General features: G+C 44.3%; 1 protein-coding gene across 2 annotated transcripts; it reads right to left on the bottom strand.

Annotated features, from left to right (window-relative positions):
- Positions 1–2581: 2581 nt before the first annotated feature.
- Positions 2582–21868, bottom strand: TM7SF3 (transmembrane 7 superfamily member 3). 2 transcript variants are annotated; one of them, XM_086479015.1, is made up of 12 exons: positions 21762–21868; positions 15472–15626; positions 13547–13697; positions 12998–13118; positions 12030–12201; positions 10751–10932; positions 9373–9455; positions 8859–8939; positions 8013–8165; positions 5924–6021; positions 5381–5543; positions 2582–4900 (listed from the first exon to the last, which is right to left on the bottom strand). In XM_086479015.1, the coding sequence occupies exons 1-12, from the start codon at positions 21829–21831 to the stop codon at positions 4638–4640; spliced, it is 1692 nt and encodes a 563-aa protein (XP_086335141.1). In that variant the 5' UTR covers positions 21832–21868; the 3' UTR covers positions 2582–4637. The 2 variants fall into 2 exon arrangements, with proteins under 2 accessions (XP_086335141.1, XP_086335132.1); XM_086479006.1 differs by having other exon boundaries at positions 9373–9459; positions 10755–10932.
- Positions 21869–22074: the final 206 nt, after the last annotated feature.

The following is a 22074-nucleotide window of genomic DNA, read 5'->3' as shown; positions in this document are numbered from 1 at the left end:
TTTGCCACTGCAAAGGAAAGCAAAGGCTGGGTAAGAGTAACTCAGCACTAGTTAGGGAAACAGGAAGGAAGATGTCATGGATGAGCAATAGCTACAAGGTCTGCAATGCCGAGGGATGATTTTGGGGGTCTTAACCCAGCCTGCTGCCTAGACGCTACAAGCCAATACCCCTCACACTTCAGGGTTAGGAGCGTGAGTGTGCCAACGCAGTCCCCTAAAAATTAAATAAAGTTAAAAAAATACATTAGGGCCTACTTAAGGAGATCTGATAGAGGAGGAGAATGTTTTCTCTGTGAGCAGAGCTCACCAGCTCACCCAAGAGCAGCAGCAGCAGCTGTCTCAGCCGGAGAGCAGCAGTGTGGAACAGATCTCACACTGGACACAGGAGAGACCAGAGCAGAGACAGAGGGTCCCATTCTTCTGTCTGCAACACACAGCGCCCAAACCGGCAAATTACAAAACACTTTCTCTCCTACCCAAACCCAATGAATGCCACCAGAGGTCACTGCGGTTGGCTGAGCTCCACGACCAGGCCCTTGCTAGGAGCATCAGCAGTTTTACCACTACAACCTACCTGTTAGCCAGGTTCAGTCCTTAGCCTCTAATTAAAAAAATCCACCCTCCTGAAGAGTTGCTGATGTCTGTGCCATGTAAGAACAGGATTTTGGTCCTCAAGCAGTTTTAAACTAAACACCGTTTTACCCTCTGTTTTGGTATCCAGTTGCTTGGGACAGTTTCATACAGGTTTGGTAATGACTAAGTGCCTCAGACACAGGAAAACAAAACAGCTTGAAAGCAAGCCACCAAACAAGCCAGGTCATGTTAAAGTCTCTCTGACAGCAAGAGCAGAAAGATGTCAGCCAGCTCGGGTATTTTATAGGACTGAGATTTTGTTTCAGACTGGCGCTCCACAAAGTCTGCATTCTGCTTAGGTTTCCCAAAGCCAGGCCTGCAGCCACAAACGGCGATGGTGTTAAGCAAAGCTTAACACTAACAAAAAACATTCTCAGAAGCCTCTACCATGGGTTTCCCATGGTACCCAGCAGCTGGGCCCTCAAAATGGTTTCAAGTGCTTTATAACCTGATGTATGCAATATTTTTACCAGTTGAGAAGATCCAAGAACAACCAGTACCTTTTCTTCTTAACAAGGACTAGCAGCATGGACTACTAGATTGGAAGATCTACACCACACCATTCCTCCCAGTAAGGAAAGCTGCTTGCACAGGATACATGACTGCAGAGATGACAAAGGAACATTTATTTTGTGGGCCCTTTCTGTAACTCCCCATAACCTGCTCTGAAATCAAAATGCAAAACTTGGGAGAGGGGAGGGTTTGTCTTCCTCTCCTCCAAAATACACCTATGGGAAGCACGATTTGCTTCTGTTTTCAGTCATGCTCTCTGAACATTCAGGGAAGCAGGCAGGCAAGCTGCCTTACACATGTAGCACCCCATGAAGCAGCAGTCAGGCCGGGTTTGTGTCTCTAAAGTGAGGAAGGAGACACAAGAACAAAGGAAGGTCTGTTTCTTTGACAAAGTCAGGGTCCTCGTGTCCACTTCTAGCAGTGCAACAAGCTGCAGCACAAGTTCGCACGGGTGTGAGGGAGAGGAGGAGGAAGAGAGTTCTCCTGCAGATTTGAGGCAGGACTGGAACACATGCAGATCTGGGAAAGCTCTACAAGCAGCCAAGACAAATACCATGATGCGATCATTGCAGCATTATTAGTGCAGAAAAGACTGCAGAAAACTCAGTGCAAGAAGCATACCGGAGCCATCGTGGCAGGAGAATCCTCTACAACAGCAGGAAGTAGATCATCATCACAGTCCAGAAAGCTTCAGCTCACATGAAGCTTTGAAACACTTGATTTCACAGGGGAACCACTACCTAGAAGAATAGAGTTTAGATTCAGATTCCCCAGGAGCATTATTTTAAGCTAGCAAAACAGCAAGGCAGTAAATGCTTCCAACAAGAGATTCTGCAGTCAGAACAGAGGCATAGCAGGGTAGGATCCCATTTTCCTTTGGCAACTGTCTCAGGGGGTACACAAAAAAAGCCTTGAAAATTACCTCTTCAACACCCCAGAGGATCAGTCAGTACATTCTGATTATCATCACTGTTACTCACTATGGCTTACAGCATGTGAAAGAAAATTCCCATACTACCTCTTAGCAGTATTAAAAAAAAAATGTCAGAATCTCCAAGTCACAATCTTAGGGGAGGAAAAAAAAAAAGTTCAAAGCCCAGTTCTGCCACAGACTTCCTCCACGATCTTGCAGACTAGTTTCCACTCAAGAAGCAGATGACAACGACTCCTTTGTCCCCTAGAACCTCATCTGATGATGCCACAAGAGAAGACACCTTGGACCATGCACTTCCTCACTAGCTTCATACAGCACATAACCACACTCTCAGCCTCTGGGTGTCACTGCAACTACAGTAAGTCCTTACAACAGGTCAGCTAAGCTCCTCCCCTACCTCATCCCTTGAGGGGCTAAGAAATTTCTCAAAACAAACTATCCCTACAATACCAAAGGCAGAAGCTATGATGTAAAAGCACCATTGAATTCAAGAGAGACCCCTTTAGTTCCAAAAGTCTTTCAAAAGACATCTTTATTATAAAAGATATAGAAAATTAGAGTTCAACTTGTTTCTTCCACAGTGTTAATCACAGCAGTTATAAAAAACACAAGATAAACATGTCTAAGAGCATTTGTATACCAAATAAGTGTTTGCTACTTGCCATCAAACACAGCAAAGACATGCTCAGTATCGGTGCAGTAAGGGCAGTCAGCAAGCATCGGTCTGCCAGAGGCCAGGGAAAGCTCCTCATTTACTCCATGTGCCACACAACAGCACAGTGAAGCAAGACCCAAACTGCAGGATTTCAGCCTTGCTCTGCTGTTTGAGACCGATGTTCCAGTTCCAAGCAACGGTGGGATTTGTCTCTCTAAACATCACGTGAGCTCAGCCACCTCAGATACTATGCCATTAAGCTCTCACTCCTTAAAAAGACTTACACCCATTTTTCTTTAAAGTCATTAATTCCTTTCTATTGCCAGGTTGTTTTAACTTTCAACTAAATTTCCCAGATAAAGTTCTTTTGCCCATTTCCTTACAAAGAGTTGTTTCTTACATACTTACTACCAAGAATTTAAAGTGATGGCTAAGAACTTAAGTTTCCACCACTAGGTTGTTTGCTCATGGTGGTTCCACTCAGGTGACAGCCGTTCACCTTCAGCCAGAAAGGACTATGTGGGCTTTGCTGCCCACACTAAAAGGTACAGAGACAGTAAGAAGAATAAGGAAGAGCCACTATAACCCGTACCAAGATATAGGACACAAGTCTTCAACCATCCTTTAATGCATGACAGATCACCACGTAAACACTGAACGTGAAGACCAGAATGGGGCATGGGGGGCAGGTAAAACCAAGTACAGCCTCAGGACTGCTTGTGCATTTACATGAGCCAAAGCCACAATGCTCCAGTTTGCCTTTTGGATGTGGCTGTTTGTTTTATTTTTAAAGGAAGTGAGTAAAGCCACCAGATAAGATTGCAATCCTCCACTGAACACAAAAGTAATCCCCTGTCTGGTTTTACACTACATTCTGCTTTGGGCAGATGCAATCCAAATCAGTAAGGGACACATTCAGTCAGCAAGGGGGTACCGCTCAGTGTTTTGCTAGCTGGATGCTGTTTTCACCCCTTACAAGGCAAACCTGAAAGATCTATTGATGAAAAAAATAAGAGTAGTTAGTGTTTCAACCAATTCCAGGAAAAAAAAAACACAACTGCCATTGGCTACAAAGAGCTTATTTAGGTTGTTTCTTTTATGACAGCACCATCAAAAAATATATTATACCAGAGTAGAAACAAGACACAGGCTGTCCAGAAAGCAAACAAGGAGGCAAACCTCTCGTGTTCTCTTAGCAGTCATCTCTGCACAGAGACCAGATGACCAGCTTGCTACAGAACCATCCAAAAGCAAGGGAGAAAGTCTTCTTGTCTCAGATCAGGTCCACTTCCTGAGCTCCAGTGTGCACACTTACAACAGTTAATTCAGTGCAGTTTAAAATTCAAGTCACTCAGTTTAGCTTGCAAGGTTCAGTAATACTTCTTGGGAACAACTGTGTCTGCAGCCACACAATTTGTACCGATATTAGAAGGTGATACTTCAGCTCCTGCTAAAAGAAGTCCTTCTGTGCATGGTCCTTATCTCTCCAGCCCTCAGAGTCTGACAGACTGCTCACCTTCGGGAGCAAGTCCGGCAATATTTCAGCAGTGGTTTCCACACTGCGAGGTAAGAACCAGCATTGTACATGTTGCCTTCTAAAAGCTGTTTTAGACTTCACATACCTAAACCAACTAGATCATCACAAGAAAAATACCTGTACTTGACCATCAGTACAAGATTCTGCAGTTAGACATACGCATGTTACAGCAGGCTGAGGAAAGCATCACAAAACAGCATGTAGTGTACCGGACAGATAACTTTTCTTCCAGGTCAGGCAAATATGACCCTCTTAAGCAGGACAAATAGGCAGTGGTAAATCCTGCACCACTGGCTGGTTTGCTGGTGATCACTCATCTTGCCATTCCTAGATTCTTCCTCTGTTCCCACCAGTTATTTGGCAGGTTACAAAAGCAATGGAGTTCTCTCACCAGCCGGCTGCTCTTTCTGAAAAAACTCTTTGATATGCAGTAGCTTGTTATGGATCCTCTCTCTTAGGGGAGGGATATGATGGCTAGGGTCTAAGACATTGGTGCTTCTGCGCTCCCTTTCCCGCTTCCAGGTGAGATAGGGGTGCGGCGGGAAGGGCACTTCACTTCTCTCTCGACGAAGCTGCACAGTTATACCGCTGAGGGCCAGCATTGTCCACACTGACAGGATAATGAAGTCTGAAAGAAAGAAAACAAACATTCCTGTATCAAAGTAGAACCTTCCTTTCCCAAGCACAAACACTGAACAAGTTTAGCAACAGAAAGGAATGAAGTATTGTCTCTACATCCTCACGTGCCTAGGCTAATTCCATGCAGAGGCAAGAACATACATGGAGCTGAGAGGAGCCTGTTCAGTCACCCTATCAGGCCTTTTGACTGCCCACTCTGCAAACCCATCAGCAAGGTGGCAGTTCAAGCCTGAGAAGCACATGTCACAAGGGCCTTTGTCACATAACACCTACTGGAAGGCGATGCCTTTGAGTCTGCTCATTATTTCTTTTGGAGGATTAGAGTTTATCATCCGGGTGTTAAATCTCAACACTGCAGTTGCTGTGTTCTCCTTTCTTCCCTTTCCACCCTCACTCACTGTTTGCACAATAGAATCAAAGAGGCAGTGTTTTTTGTTTAGGAAAAAGAAGTCTTAAGAGCAATACTCACCATTTGTTTGAAAAGGCACATTGGTGTAAGCTCTGTTGAAGTAATCATTGAGGACCCTTCTGAGTAGGTCTAAGGTGATGTAAGCAAGACTCGTGTACACATAGCAAGCAATAGCCAGGATCACTGCGTAAGAGCCTACTATTCCAGAGGCCAGTATGTTCAGCTAGAGGGGGTGAAAAACCACAGCTTTAGGAGACCGATAAACACTTTATTCCCCACCTCCTTAAGGCACTATTTTGTGTCAGTTCTTCTACAAGAAACTGGCTGCACACACCTGTTATCCAGGCATCCCGTTAAGACAGCAGAAGTCAACTAAATGCAAGTGTCAGTGGATGCTACGTGCAACCCTGCAAAGAGCCAGTCCTTTGCTCATGGACCCTTTAGCACAAGCAGGGCTGAACAGGAATTCCCTAGAGCTGGTCCTGTGCTGAGCTTCACGGAGCTGTTAAGTTTTCTATACATATCCCACAGGACTACATTTTGCATTAATAAGCCTGACACCCCTTCCTCCCTCCTCCTGAGATTTCAGTGTAGATTACTTACAATTCTTGGACAGCCAACAAAAAGCACTGGAATCATCAAGGCTACAGAACAAAAGGTCACCCAAAACACCACATCATCACGGAAGACCCTGTAGTCTCCTGCAAAGACATCATATTCCACATGTAATTACTAGTTAGTAAAACATTTCCTTCTTTGTAAGTGGTTGGGGGTGAGCTTTTTTCCCTCCCAAAGACTCTACATTCAGCTTTTGAGCTCAAGTGTTGATTGTTTAAGATGTTTTGAGTAACTGTGTTACAACGCAGGAACAGAAAAAAGAAAAAAGACTGCCCTAGTTGATTATAGGTCCTGTACTCTAAGTTGGGACAGCAGATCTTGTTCATGAAACAAAGCTTTTTTTTTTTTGAGGTATACGCTACTCACCTGGGAAGAATCAAAAGTACCAGAGTAATTCTGCCCAATAAGAAGCCATTCTGTTGCCTGTATAGGTTTATAATCTATAAACCTTCATCTATGCAAGTTTGACTGTAGGGTATGATCAAAGCGCAGCCATCACAACACCACAAGGCAACAAACTTGTATGGCTTTCATGAGAGTAATTAAGTCACTCAAACACTACTTTGCTCCCCCTGCTTTCTAAGGCCTGTCAATTAAACAGAGGGGACAAGCTGACCTCCAGCTGAGTCACTGTTTTACTTTAACGAAGAGCAACCACGGACTGCATGGATTATCAGAGAATTATGGCTTGAGTCAAACACAGATGACTGGAGACTGAAGAACTGTCCCACCAAGGGATCTTAAGCAGAAGAGTTTTAAGATTTAAAGTTACAATGCAGAAAGCACTGTGGTTGATGTTCTGATGTCCCAGAGGGATTCCAGCTCAGCAGCCTTGCTTGCTTTTAAGCAACTTGTCTTTCTCTCAAAGTCATTCTAAAGACCCTGATGATGTCAATCCAGATGCAAATACAAGTTTGACTCAGAGTGCAGTGCTCCCAGAGCACTGTGGTATGGCGAAAGGTAACCATGATGCCTTTATGCCCCAAGCCTCCAAGTTAGACTACAGATTTTCCACTGTTACTTCTGGATAGAGAAGAAGAGACACAGCAAGTACTTGTCTGGAGCAGAGCTGGTGTCACAGACTGCCAAGATGGCATGCCGCTTAGGTAGGAGGAGCCTCAGCAAGTTCTCTGCAGAATAAGCAGTTCCCTCTTCCCACCAGTGCAAATTCCCAGAGCAGTTTTAATTACAGCACACCTGAAAGAAGGCTTCAGGCACATTTCTATTCCTCCCAACACTGGAAAGTTAAATATCACACTAAGATAAGCCAGGGAGTGGCATCCCTACTCTACATAGAGTGGCATCCCTACTCTACATAGAGTGGCATCCCTACTCTACATAGAGTGGCATCCCTACTCTACATAGAGTGGCATCCCTACTCTACATAGAGTGGCATCCCTACTCTACATAGAGTGGCATCCCTACTCTACATAGAGTGGCATCCCTACTCTACATAGAGTGGCATCCCTACTCTACATAGAGTGGCATCCCTACTCTACATAGAGTGGCATCCCTACTCTACATAGAGTGGCATCCCTACTCTACATAGAGTGGCATCCCTACTCTACATAGAGTGGCATCCCTACTCTACATAGAGTGGCATCCCTACTCTACATAGAGTGGCATCCCTACTCTACATAGAGTGGCATCCCTACTCTACATAGAGTGGCATCCCTACTCTACATAGAGTGGCATCCCTACTCTACATAGAGTGGCATCCCTACTCTACATAGAGTGGCATCCCTACTCTACATAGAGTGGCATCCCTACTCTACATAGAGTGGCATCCCTACTCTACATAGAGTGGCATCCCTACTCTACATAGAGTGGCATCCCTACTCTACATAGAGTGGCATCCCTACTCTACATAGAGTGGCATCCCTACTCTACATAGAGTGGCATCCCTACTCTAGCTGGGGGGGGAAGGGGGGGGTTGGACTAGATGATCTTTTTAGGTCCCTTCCAACCCCTAACATTCTGTGATTCATCTTGGAACCTTGCAGTGTCCCTGCAATACAGCAGGAACACATCACTCCATAGCCAGCACTTTGCAGCAGAGTATTTCAGTGCATACCTAGTGGAGTAAAGAAGACCGTCGATGAAAAGAGAAATCCCAACACAAGTCCAATAATAAACATACAGAGTAGAACCGAGCCAAATCTCCACCAGCTTGCAACCAGGAACAGCCCTCCAATAATTCCGGCTACTGCTGTCAAAATAAGACGCACTGAAAAAGAAAAGGGGAAATTCCAACACTCTGAAAGCTTCAGCTACTGCAATGACACACTCAGTAGCTTTGCTTACCTGGTTGATTGTTACCTAACAAAAACTTTCTGCAAAGCTCCAAACAAGAGTATCAGTATTTGCTTCATGCATTTCCCTCAGACTCCAAAGAGTGGCATAGGTCTTGCTACTATGTACATTAGTACCCCAGTTCCCAGGGCAGTTAGGGTTGCAACAGCTAAAGCATATCTATCAAAACCAAAAGTAACTACATGAGGTAGGACAAAGACTAAAAGGAACTAATTCTTGCTAGTCCAACAAGCAGGGTGCACCCGTTCCACTTCCATTTTACAGATTAAATCTGCATTTTATCGGAAACAGAGGTGCACCCATCACGAAATAAGTATGTTGCAAGTTTCCAGAGTTTCTAAAAATGTGTATCTTCCTTAGATAGATACTTAAATTTGTCTTTTATAGTTGCAGCTATTAATTCTGCATTGCTATCTGATGTCGGAAGCAACAGTTACTCTGTTGTATATTCAGCTATTATGGCAATCTGAGCTCAGTTCTAATACCCAGGTATCATCCTCCTATCCTTCCTAAGGCTGGCCAGCTACAAGCACGACTGATATTTTACTTAAGGGAAGCATAACAATATTCTGGGAAGAGTGCGGGCTGTCCCGACACATCTACTCACCATCATAACCAAGGCCAGTTACCCTTGTAACGAATACAAAGAAGAAGAATCCTGAGACTATGAAGCCCATGAAGAATAAGCCTAGAGAACAAGGAAAAAAGATTTAGTATGCAGTCATATCACTTCATACCAAGCCTACTTCGGTACTTCCTCAGACATCTTCATGTTACAACAGGGAAAGAACACATCAGCTCACTGTCCGAGAAGCACAAAAGGAAAGCCAGACAACACTTTGTTCTGGAAAGGTGTGTCCTCAAGCACTTCAAATAGTCAAAAAATTACATGTTTATATTGCCCAGCAGGCACACTGGTTCTACGCTTGTGTTCTTTGCATACCAGAAACTTCCTGCTCTGCACTTAAAAGCTCTGATCCTGTACAAGCAAAGCAGGGGACCTAACTGGCATGTAATTGCTGTCAAGTGATTCTTGGTAATAACGCACCATTCTAAGTTACAGCAAGTTACACCTATGGAGCTCTAACCAGACTTAGGAGAAGAACAACAACATTCAGTACCTGTTTTCCAGAATCTGTGTCCAAAAAAGCAAGTGAAGAGACCAAGAACAGCAAGAGCAGTGAAGAATACTTTGGTAGAGAGTCTGCCTACAAGAAGAAAGAAAGGGTTACTAGAGCATTCTGCCTAGTGGTGCCAACAAGGAGACTAAGGTAAGGTTGCTGCCACTGACAACTTAATAGCTGCCACTCCTTCAGACACACCATGTGAGCAGATCTGCAATGCCTGAACTAACAGTTATCTTGACAGGATCTCCAACAGAATACTGAAGTAGTTCCAGGCCGATTAAGAAATCAAGAGCTTCCTCCTTATTCAAAAGACTTAAGTTTCTGTAACAACAGTTAAGTAGCTGTAACCTGCTGTTTAGAATACTGATACAACTTTACCTGAAAATTCTCTGCCCAGCTTTAAAAAAAAGGACATTCAATGACCTATGAAAATCAGTCATACAGGATTAGTGACCCAGGCAGCAGCTACAGTCTTTACCACTGCAACCTTCACCATAATCACCCTTTAATACATTTTCCATGCAACAGAAAGGACCATCAGCATCCCAGTATGGCTCACCTCTGTCTCCTAGGCAAGTTCTTACTGGTATTTAAGCTACTTGAAAAAAGTAAACCACATTTTCCTCATTCTCTGAATTAGAGGAGTTTAGCCTAGATCATTTGTTGTATAAGACACCACAGAGCTTGACAGCAGTTACTTGTGTTACAGTATATAAGAAAGTAATCTTGACAAACTTTATGAACCGTATTCTACCTATTATTCTTGTCCCTTCCACAGTCATAATGGGAGTGGCAGCTTTGCTGCTCTTCTGCTCAAATTCTATCATTACATAGCTTTGTACAAAGCAGCACAACTGACTCTGTAGTCATTTTGTTATTGCTGACATCATTTTTATGCTTATTTTAGGCAACTGTCTTCTTTCAAAATATTTGTAAGCTACTGATTCCTGTTAGCACCAGCACAGTTCAAAAAAAATCAGGCTGGACCCTAACCTAGTTTGTGTTTTATTAGCTTAGTTTCACATGCAGCATCTACAGACCTACAAGCGATTTAAGATTACGTATCCAGTTCAAATGGAAAAAGCCAGAGTGGCATGACAGAGTTGAAAACTATATATTTGCAAGCCACGTATTAAACCGCCATTCAGTTAAACCTTCAATTGCTAATAGTTCTCCTTAGTTTTCCTCCATTATTCTAGAATTTCTCCTCAGTCAAGAAGTAGACTCTGTCATAAAGTAACAAAATATATCTAGGGTGGAACAAAGAGCTCCTTCACACATTTAAAAAAAAAAGAAAATCTCAAAAGCACCACTCAGCATGTTGGAGCGCAACAAGCTTGAAATGAGCTGGCAAGGATGTACAAGTCCTAACTTACTGAGAGAAGAGCAGTTATCCACCAGGTCAGCAAAGCTGCAGGCGTATGTATGCACAGGTACGTATGAAGCAGAAGTATTCCAGAGAGGATCCCATACTATGACGTTGTAGATCACACCTTGTCCAGGAAGCAAGGAAAAGTAGACATTGGTCTTGTCATCACTGGTCAGCGTAAGCATCTGGAACATTAGAGAATATTATTAATTGCAAGGAACTGCTCGTCACAGTTGGCATTTTGATGTGTCCATACAGCTGAGGCACACTCAGCAGCTCAAAGATGACAATCAGCAAGAACTGCAGGCAAGAGCTCTCTTGCTCTGAACCCTCTCAGCATAACCACTTGAAGCGTTAAAGGCTCACAGGACAGACTCCACTTCCTCCAACATCATTATGTTTTCTGACAGGGCAGAAGATTCTCTCACTCCTATATTTTGCTCCTTCCCATTTGAGGAGACAGTTCCGTTTTCCTGTCAAGTCTACTAACCCAGGTCTGGCCTCTTAAGGCAGGCACTTCTACTCCTCAGCAAGGCCAGACAGGTCACAGCCACTATGATTCTCCCCTCTGTCCCTTCCAGTCTCATTGCTGGGGGGCAGGTAAACATGCAGCAAGTGTTTGCTCTTGCATACCAGATGTCTCTATGCCACTCCAAATGGAACCCATTTCTAGTCCAGTCCCACTATACTCTCCTCCCTCTTTCCCTCCTTGCATTCCCTGTCCAATTCTCAGCATCTGAGGACGCCAGACCCCACCATCTATCAGGCATTGTAGGAGACCGTATCAGTCTTTGGCAGAAGTGGCTTGACTTCTGGATTTACAAGCACTCAGTGGCAGCATTGCTATAGGCAAGCTGTCCTCAACATCACTGAGGGAGCATGTTGCTAAAGTAGTATTCAGCAGCCAGGAAGACACCACCACTAAGAGCTTGTTTAATTGAGAAAAAGAGTGCAAGACAGAAACATGTCACAGACCAGTCACTAACATCTACCCAATATCAGAGCCCACTGCAAGAAGCCTCAATTCTGCCACATTTCAAGCAGTGCTAACTAGCCACCTCTATCCCCAGAGAGAAGGGTTGCCAGTTTGCATGCATAACTCACTGTAGACCGCCTAGCCAGATATCCCAGACAGAAGTAAGAAGCCTGAAGCATTATCAGCTTGCTTATGTCACCACTCAAAGACAATAAACACAGGGGAGGGAAAAAAACCACAACAAACCAACAACACTTAAGGCTGTGCCACTGCCACAGGCCTGGTACACCAGTGCTTCAGACTTACTTTAACACCATTAGCCTTGATGCTTTGCACCTCAGACATCTTTCGTATGTGGTTCATGAGTACCATCTCCGAAAGATCATTCTCTGGTAAGAAGTACTGGTAGACATCATAGCGCAGTCGCCATCTCGAGTTCTGACCAGTCCCTGAATCGCAGGATGGTGGGTTTGCTCCTCTACAATTAAAAAAAGATCAGCTATGTGGCCAGCACAAGCCCCCAGGTCTTAACATTATTTTTCAAAAGTCACCTGTTCAAGTTGGCAGTATTTGGCTTCTACTCTTTAGAAGTTAACACCAGCAGCTAATTCAAAACTAGACTGTAAATGTTTGTGAGCACAGACTACAGTAGTATTACATAGAACTACTCTGTTGCAGGTAGTGTCTGTGCTGGTACCTACCTTTACATCCACAGAAGATTCCTATGAGTTGTCATAAGGAATCAGCACAAGAATTCCAAGAGGTCACAACAGCCAAAGATCACAGTGTCACTGTTTGTTTTTCCGTGCAAGCTATACATACAGCTTTGAACACAGCCTTCCCCACTCCCTGCCTATCACCTGTGACACCAGACAGGAAATAATGCCTTATAACTTGAAGTCTCAATGTTAAACAAAACCCTAGGTCATTATCATGCTCTAGTAACAGTAAAGGAATGAAACTGGCTATAATACACAATTGCTCCTCAAACTGATTGAGTCACTGTGAGGAATAGGAAGATCCAGTATTTGCTGACTGCTTGCACATATGAAGTTGCATAACGTCTCCCACAACATACACCTCTTAGCTTTTGTCTCTCATGTATTACCACTCCCTCTACTCCTTTCCTTCATTCACTTCGGTTTGTTGCAGCAAACGAGATTTCTGCCAGCAGCTGGACGGTCAGCCTTTTCAACGGAATCTTGTTTTATGATCTTGGCCCAAATACAGGACAAAGAAGGTCTTGTTGAGCGCACTGAAGTTTTTCCACACACCTGGCATATCCCAAGTTTGCAGGGGCGAACTTGATGTGTAGATCAACCAATGTATAGTCTAGGTAAATATTTGGATCCACTTCCAAGTCAAATTCTAGATTGCAGCCTCCAGGAATAGGATCTAGAACACAGAAGTGATAGCGTAGTAGTTCTTACTTCTCCCTTACACAGCATGAAAAAAGTTCTAAGACCTCAGCAATGCATGTACTTGCAGGCATAGTCTGCTTGCTGAGCACATAAAATTGACAGGTTCTAGTCCTGCAGACAACACAAGTGGTTTCACTGCAGTCTAGGATAGGTGCTGATACATATGCACAGCAGTTTTCTACTCTAAGGCTGAAGTCATGACAAGACCATGCAGTTCACCCTAGACACAACTCGCAATTCAGCAGCAATCAACTTTTTCAGCCTGTTTCAAAAGAATTTCTGGCATCTCCATCGTATGTTTGCACCATGTAAGAATATCCCCTCTGAAAGGTCAACACTTCATCTCATAGTTAGTGTGTACTAAGCAGAGCTGGTATCCCTCAGCAAGAAATAAGAACATACCTTTCTCCATATAGGGAATAGAGATAGCTGTGCTGAGCACCTGGCTAGTAGCCAGTGACCGAAGGTACCATGTACACACGCTCTGTTCAGGCCGAAGGATGGAAACCAGTCCTTTGTCTACTCCGGTTCCTGAGCTGTTCACAGATGGATTCTGGACAGAAACAAGTTACTTAAACCAGCAGTTCTTCTTGAGAAGATTTCTACCACAGCTTGATGTATTGCACAGGAGTCACATTCCTGCCGCAAACCCGTAGGGCACACACTTCAGTGCCAGTTGCCCCAGATGAGGCACTTGGCCCTTAGCTAGCTGGTAAAAAAGGAAGATGGAAAAAAGGAGCTGGAAAAAAGGGAGTGGCCTCTGACACTACACAGTGCCTAGCTCAGGCTCAAAAACCCAAGTGATTAAGTTTGAGACTACTGAAGAGTTAATCACAGACAAATTGCAGCGAAATCTAGCTAGTTGAAGTCTATTGCTGCATAGCAATGGAGTGACCAGTAAAGGTGCAAAAGGACTGGAATATCCCTCACAAGAAGTTGTGAGATGTCACTAAAGGGTATTTTGGGAACCAGAGTGCAGAAGCACCTCACTATCTCCACCAGAATGGAGATGACTGTACGACAGCTGGCTTAACACCACCCATGCCAAACAAGCGCTTGGGGCCAGGTCAGCTAGTGACCCACTGCCCACCAGCCACCATCCTTTTCAGAACCAGGAATCTTGAGGAAAGATCAAGCAGCAATGGCAGTGTCACACTCACACGGCTGGAACAACCAATTGACCTGCAGTCCAATCTGTTTTTCAGCATGGAAAATGTGCTTTGTCCAAGAAGAACACTCATCTGATGCAACACTGTAAGGAAGCACTTTGGACCAGGCAGATTTTAAGGTCTGGCTCAGCTTCATATCTCTAGAGGCAGGCCAGCCTTAAGAGCAGTATAGCCATATTTATGCATCACTTTCCTTGGCCTGGTAAGGCCCATGAATGCAGAGAGGGTCTGAACTGACAGAAGATTCTACCAGTAGCCAAGACAAAAAGCAATCAAAATAGGTGTAACAGTAATGCCTTAGCCCTGTAATCCTGCCTATTTCACCAATACATAGATGACTGAGCTGGGTGACTTGTGCTACAGGTTATTCCTCTCCTAAGCTTCCCAGGATACTTCTTGGCACTCAGTATATTCTCATCTATACTGATGGGGAGAGGGAAACTGGATAGCAGCCGTCAGATGTACATCTGCTACCTTCAGCTTAGTCTATGTTCTGCTCAAATACCACTTAGAGCCTCAAAGCACCACCACCAAAAGAAAAGAAATCAGTATTTTAGATTGCCTCTCAGTAATGACAGGACAAATTGAGGCTAGTGTATAGCAGTGGGAATGCTTATACTGTTGGCTGGAAGTAGCAGCCATCACTGGAGTACTATGGAGGAATTTCCCCACGTGCCATCAAAGGAGAATTAGATTCAGGACAAGGAGCTGGAATACAAAGACATCGTATCTGTAGGGGCTAGATCCAAGCCACATAAACAGCAGACAACTAAACATCCCAAAGTGATCACATCTAGTGTATAAGTTATCTGGCAAATACCTATCATGAATCTGGTTTTAGTTTGAGAAACAGATGGGTAATAGTCAGCAGTCACATGTCAAAAGCACCACTTTCACCAAGAACAAAGAGCCTTGAAACATTTTCAAGCCAGCCCTGAAATTCCTTTAGCATTTGGTCCTCCAAAATAGCAGCTATGGCATACAAGTACAAGAAAGGATTTCTGAAGCTGAAATAATACTGCCCAAGAGCTACACATGTAAGATATTCCTATGACTTCCATAGCTTCAGTTCTATACTCCTACATGTACTTGACCCAACTTCTTTGTTGAAAGAAAAGTAGCACTCAAGAACAGAAAGAAGTGACACTCTTACAATACCTTATCAAATGATATCACCACATCGCTTTGCTGGGCATGTACTTGAAAAATAACGATGGTCACATTGCTTGCAATGTTCCTGATTACAGCTTCCACTGGATTGGTCTGGTTAAGTAGCACATTTCTGAATTTTCCCAAGGACAGCTCAAGAAGACCTGCATTACAAAAAAAGGAAGACACTTTTTTTTTTGTCCAGAGGGAAGCAATTACCAAGGGGAGCCTGGAAGCTTCCAGTAGCCCAATATTAGTCAGCTGGGAACAGAGCAAGATGTTGGTTTATGCTACTCATCCTGTAAGCTGCATTAAGGTTTCAGACTACTACACACAGAGCTATACCTACAAGAACAGGTACAGCTAGAGAACTCGCCATGCAGCCTGGCACTCACCTAAACACGCGGGGCAGCACTTGCAGCCGGGAGCTCAGTATTTGATACAGCTGAGCTCATCAGCAACAGACACTAGCTGCAGCTGACCAGCTAGGGCAGTCAACATCAAGTAACATTCAGTGGAGTAAACAAGACAGGACACTGAGGACTGCCTGCTCTTTGGCAAAAACAGGCAAGTACGCTTGTATTAGCCAGCTGACTTGCACAATACCTGTTACACTTCCTGAGGAATTCCCAAGGACCAGGGGAGCTGCAGTCAACTTCTGTAACAGAGTCAAATCTGCAGTTTACATATGTATACTTACCCGCTTCCAGCTATTTCACAAATGTCTTTCACTCCCACGCTACTCTTAATTATTAGGACTGTTGGATGCCAATTCCTGTTATCTAATAATCTGACTAATTTTTCCAAGACACAACCAAGACCATTTCTTCTTACAATGAGCATAACCCCATGATCCACTGTCATTTTAAATTTAAAGAGAACCATATGACCTAGAACACAAGATTCTCTGAGAATCAGCTTTGGCTTGTCATTCAAGTCCTGCAAGAAAGCCTGGTTTCTCCCTGTGCTGGGCTCTCGAGGGACAGGGGATGGCAAGGGAGGAAAGAGAAGCAGCTGTATAGAAGCCACAAGATCCTCTTCAGCTGGTGGTTAGCAGGCAGACTAGATGCTTGCAGAGCATGCACAATGCCTTTCAGGTTTTTCCCTGAATTCCCTTGTGTGCACACAGTAGTGCAGCAGAACTAGAGCTTATCAAGCCTAAAACACATACACAGTACTTCCTCAATAAGTTGCCTTTTCTGGTGTAAAGGGTTGATATCGTCAAGTACTCCAACAGAAGCACAGAGTAATCAACAGCACCATCCCATACACACCATTGCTGGTGACTCAGGTGGTCTCCCATCTAAAAAAAGGGATGAGATAAGTTCTCATCAGAAACTGTACCCAGCACTAACTCCTTTCCTGCTATTTTTCACTCTCCCCTGCCATGAACTGCATCTTTGGCCATCTTCTTTGCCTCTTGATATGTAAACAGAGGTGAGCTCCTGTCCTCATCTCCTCCACTCCTCACAGCAGAGGAAGAAAGCAGAGGAAGAGTCTAACTCATCTCATCTTGCTAACTTCAACCCTTACATGCTCACACCCAAAATTCAATTAATGTAGTACTGCATCACCAATAAAACCCCAACTGAAATATGAGGCTTATAAACCACTTAGGTGGAAAAAAAAAGTCTCTATTTTTCTGCCCCATCATCTGCAGTTTGAGTTAAGGTAGAAAAAGCTTCTGCTCCAAGTTTTCAAACAGTAATTAACATAAAATTAGAGCTACAAAAAAGCTTTGTGTATTCTTCAGTTTCCGATACAGTTCCTTGAGCAGCATTCAGATTTCCTCCCCTTCAAGACCTCTTTCTTCCTCTTGAGTTCTACCAGAAATGCAACTAGCAGCATGAATGCTAAAAAAAAAAAAAACCAACACACCAGAAAAGCATTCAAAAGGCACAGACTATACATCCATGCACTCAGAAGTTTGGAGTCGAAGTTTAGAATGCAGGAAAAATATTTTTCTTTGATCTTTTAAGAACTTCAGCACAGCTTCCTGAACCACAAGATGTTCTTTTAAGGAAAAGGCTGAAACCATATACATTCTCTCTACACTCTACATCGAGGGGGAAAAAAAAAAAACCTGCATTGCTCTGTCTTGTTTCTCATCTCCACTCTGTACTCATACCCAGAGGTCTCTGCATAAATAATAGATTCGTCAGCAAGACATGCAGACACTACTTCAACATGGTCATGAGACTCTAAATGTCAGAGGCACTCTCTCAAGTTTAATTAGTGTGGTAAATTAAGGCATGGCGTTCTACATTGCTTTAATGTTTGCATAATTGCTCCTAAATCAGTGCATGTGACATACATTTTAAACCAAAGTCTGGACAGAACAACATAGATTCAGGGTGAAGAACGAGAATGGCTACATCCAGACAAGTATTTTCCAGCTTGTTGTTCACAGGCTCCTTGAACCACACTTCCAGCCAGGCTCAAAAGATGACTAGAAGGAGAGTTTATAAGCACTGCAGAGCATCAGAACCTTCTAAGTAGTTTGCTGGAAGAGCAATTGCTACATGGCCACAGACTACAGCACCTTTCCAGCCTTGTCTTTTTCTGTCATTTGAAAAAGTCACTGGTGGTGCTCCAAGGCAGGAGGGGAGCATGGAGAGCAAGACAAATTAACCAACCTGCAATTCATCAGGCCAATTGCTATTGCAAGTTCTCAGACAGGCATCAGACTACCCAAGCCATACGGAGCTCAGTGTTGTCAAAGACACTTTGAAGGAAAGATACAGAGATCTCCATGAATACACAGGACTGGCCACAGCACGCAAGCTTCTCCTATGGGCAAGCTTGATCTCACTGAATGTAGCACACCAAACAGGACCACGGGTTCAGCAGCACATACGGCAAAGACAACACCACCACAGAAATGAGGCAGCTGACCCAGCAAGCAAGCCAGGAACAAAATCCAGGCATCCTAGCTTTTTTTTATTGCTCCACTTGTAAGATGCCAGGCTATCCCCTCTTCCTTGCCTTGTAGGGAGAAGTATAGTGGTCACTGCATGTCAGAGTAGTTTCGGGTTAGATACAAGAGGAACCCTCCCCTATTACAGAGATTACCAACTGAAAACGTACTTAAAGGAAACTGAGCCAGAACAGAGCAAAGACAGAATTGAGCATGTATTACTTGGTATACTAGTACCAACACTAGAACAGGAGCACAGATAGTCCAGCATATAAAAGAACTGATGAACAGAGGCAGACAAGTCCACTCTGTCACTCCACTTTGTATCTTTTCTCCCACATGAAAGGCAAAACCTGTAAAGGCAGCAAAGGAATTGAACTTCTCTGAGCTCTTCTGAGCTCAAAAGCCCTTACTCCTAACTCTAAACAACAAGGTAATCAACTCTATAGAGGCTCAGCATTTAATATCCCTTCCCTGTGACATGCAGTTTCCCCAACAAGCAACTGCCATCTTGAACCATTTCCATTCTGCTGATTCAGTGTCAAGCTCTCAGTTCATTTGACACTTTAAGTAAACCACATTTCCGGCTTCAATAGTCAAGTGTCATTCCCCATCACCAACAAACAGTTAAGCATGTGAGGTTTTCAATGACACCTAGCAGTCCAGTTTCCATTAAAGAACACCTCTGAAGAAATGCCATTGCTGCCCATACAGGAACAGTCTTTACCTATAGAGCCATGTTCAAACATTATGCTTGCCTCAGACAAAGAGGTTCTCTACAGTCAGAGGAAACATTTCTACCCTGTGCCAACCAACTTACAGTGGATATGCAGAATAACCTTATGTAAGCTTTAGGAGGCAAGAAGAACCTTCCAGTGTAGGAAGCAAGTCAACAAGGACTCACACGAAGGTATTTAATGCAGATTAAATGCAAGCTCAGACTGAAAACTAATTTGAGTAGGGAACACATGAGCATACAGTTGCTTAACAGAATAAACCCAGCAGCAACATTATATCAGACCGGTAAGGCCATGAGTACATGGATGCATAGCAGAGTCCTGCTACAAGGTCTCTGCCTTCCCATACCAGCAACCCCCCAAATAAAGACACCAGCCCTACCCCCAAAAGAAGCAAGACGATTTATGAAAGCTTCTCAACTTTAACTGTATGTGTATTGAGACAGACGCTTAGAGCTCAGTTTGATGCTTAAAGCAGATAAGCCACATTCTGTGGCACTAGCACCAACTGCACCACTCCCATCCCAGAAGACTACTCTGTTCCCCGAATTAGAGGTCTTCTACAGTCTGAAAAGCGAGGGAAGTACCCCTCTCACCTGCTTACAGTTTTACTAATCCACTTTGGTTATCAGCCAGAACATGCAAGACCTGGCCTCAGTCACGTTGCTGGCACTGTTGATTAAGATGTCACTTGCACATCTGGGCAATAACACTTCAAGATGCAAGTGACCAGCTGTCCAATACATTCAGACAGCTGAATAGCTTTGTGTGAACCTCTTATTTTAAAATGTTGTCCCTGCATAGGCTAAACAGCTGGCACAAACTAAGTTCATCCAGATAACTCCCTTTATGAGAAGGGCACTGCTCAATCCTGATTGCACTATAAACTTGCTTTAGTTTTTCCAAACTCAACCACCTGGTTTGGATGTAGCAAACCAACAATAAATTTGAAGAGCTGCAGCCCATCAGAACCCCAGAGAGGTAATACAGGTCATCATACACAGATTTTACTTATCAGTACTTTTAAAATGAAGCACAACCTTCTAGTATTAGGAGACAGCAGAGCCCACCCCTGCAAACCCTGGTGTCCAAGACCGAAGAACCACAAAACAATTTCAAATAAGTGAATATTAAGCAAGCGTCTTATTTAAAGGGCCTAATGATCAGCTAGACACTAGTACACAAACTACACAGCTTAGTCACTTTTCACAAGGAAAATACTTTCCTCCTCCACTCTCAATTCTACAAGGAGAGACCTCAACAGACTCCTTCAAGGCAAAGCAGTTAGCTTAGTCCCATATTCATTCTGCCTTTTTACATACTGTAAAAAGAAATTACTCAACATGTGACCCATTTTCAATTAAGTCCAGGAGACAAACTGATTGTTAGATTTTCATGTTTATATTCAAAGATGCTAAGAACACTGAGCCTTCATTCTCAGACCTGCTTGCCAAGCCTAAGTTTCTAGGGCCTGCAAGAAGCAGGGAATACTTGGCTCTCCACTGAGACCTTGGGCATAAGACTCAGGGTAGGGCAGGAGAAGTCTTCCACACTTGAGACTGATTCCAAGTGCTGTCCTGCAGCCTTGCAAAGTATCCCAAGAGTAGATTTCTCCTTTTGGAGAATTGAGCTTCAATAGGGTCAAGTTTAAAAGTAAAGAAAAACCAGGTGGAGGCTTATATCAGCCCTAACATAAGGGACTACTTGCTTATCTCTGAAAGGAAACCAATTATTTTTTCCTTTATTTGAACAGCCAAGCTTAACCAGAAAAAAGTGACTGTTAAATCTTCACAAGCTGTACTTACTATAGTAAACCTACCTCCGGATGCCTATTTCAGTCACATGCAGGAACACAGGGGAATTACAGAAAAAAAAAAAAGCCCATGCCAAATAAAGTCAGATTACATCAGCATAGTCAACAAGTAATTTTAGGAACTAAGCTCCAAATTCTAGGGGGCTTCACTCATTTCCTTAGTTTTATAGGGATAGTGGTTTTCAATGAACAATTTGCACGGTGCTAGGAACCCATGACCACCTGTATGTGGTCAACCCCCCCCGCCCAACAAACCTGCTATTAACCTTCTTCCCTTTCTTTTATAAACTCATAGGTAATAAATGCCACTTTGTTTCCTTAGGAGGACCACAACTCTACACCAGACTCATCAGCCTGTACTATATCACTGCAATGGCACAGTAAAAATTAGTCCAGCAGATCCATCTAAGAGTTAAAGTGATGGCGTACGTAGCAATTAAGCTGAATTAAAAAAAAAAAAGTGGGGGGGGGGGGGGGGGGGGGGAGAGGAGGGGGGCGCGTCTCCCTGCCCACATCAAAGATTAAGATAACCATGAATATATATAACTCTTCTCCAGCTCCGCAGACAGCTGCATCTTAGCTTTGATCTTCACTCTTACTCAAACCTCCAGACAGCGGCAGGTCGCCCCACCGCCGCCTGGGACAGCCGCCCCCACCCAAAAAAAAAAGCTCTACAGGCTCCTCCTCACAACAAGCCCCTTCCCCTCTATCCTGCTAGGTACCGACCCGGCCAAAAACAACCTCTTCCCCGCTACAAGCCGCTCTCCACCCGCTTAATGGCGGCCACGGCCCACAGTCGTCGTCGTCGTCTTCCCCCCCCCCCGCCACTCACCTGAGGCACCGCCATGGCGCAGGACCCCCAGGAGCCCCAAGAACACCAAGGCGCAAGCAGAGAACCGCATGGCGCTGGGGAAGGGAAGGAGAGATGAAGCTGAGAGCGGGCCGGGGAGGTTTAGGAGGGGCTTAGGGGCCGGGCGGGTCCTGTGAGGCGGCGCAGCGCCCGCGAAGGCGGGCGCTGCGCCGCCTCGCAGGACCCGCCCGGCGGCGGCCGTTCACCGCCCGCCCTCGCCCACCTGAGGCCGAGGGTCACAGCCCCAACTGCCGCCCCCAACAGCTTTTATCCTCCCTAGCCTCCTCCGCCGGCT

This window comes from Leptosomus discolor, chromosome 1 (assembly GCF_034619465.1).
Source record: "Leptosomus discolor isolate bLepDis1 chromosome 1, bLepDis1.hap2, whole genome shotgun sequence".
Lineage (NCBI taxonomy): Eukaryota > Metazoa > Chordata > Aves > Leptosomiformes > Leptosomidae > Leptosomus > Leptosomus discolor.
Note: the sequence above shows the minus strand (reverse complement) of the source record. Positions and strands in the feature narration are given on the sequence as shown.

Bases quoted from the DNA above. Each gene is read 5' to 3' on its own strand.
- TM7SF3 (XM_086479015.1), bottom strand. From the start codon at position 21,831: ATGCGGTTCTCTGCTTGCGCCTTGGTGTTCTTGGGGCTCCTGGGGGTC. The intron at 9,456-10,750 runs GTTAGGACTTGT...TCTTGTAGGCAG, and splicing joins AACTGCTCTTCTCTCAGTAA to ACTCTCTACCAAAGTATTCT. The intron at 8,940-9,372 runs GTACTGAATGTT...CTTGTTCTCTAG, and splicing joins ACACAGATTCTGGAAAACAG to GCTTATTCTTCATGGGCTTC.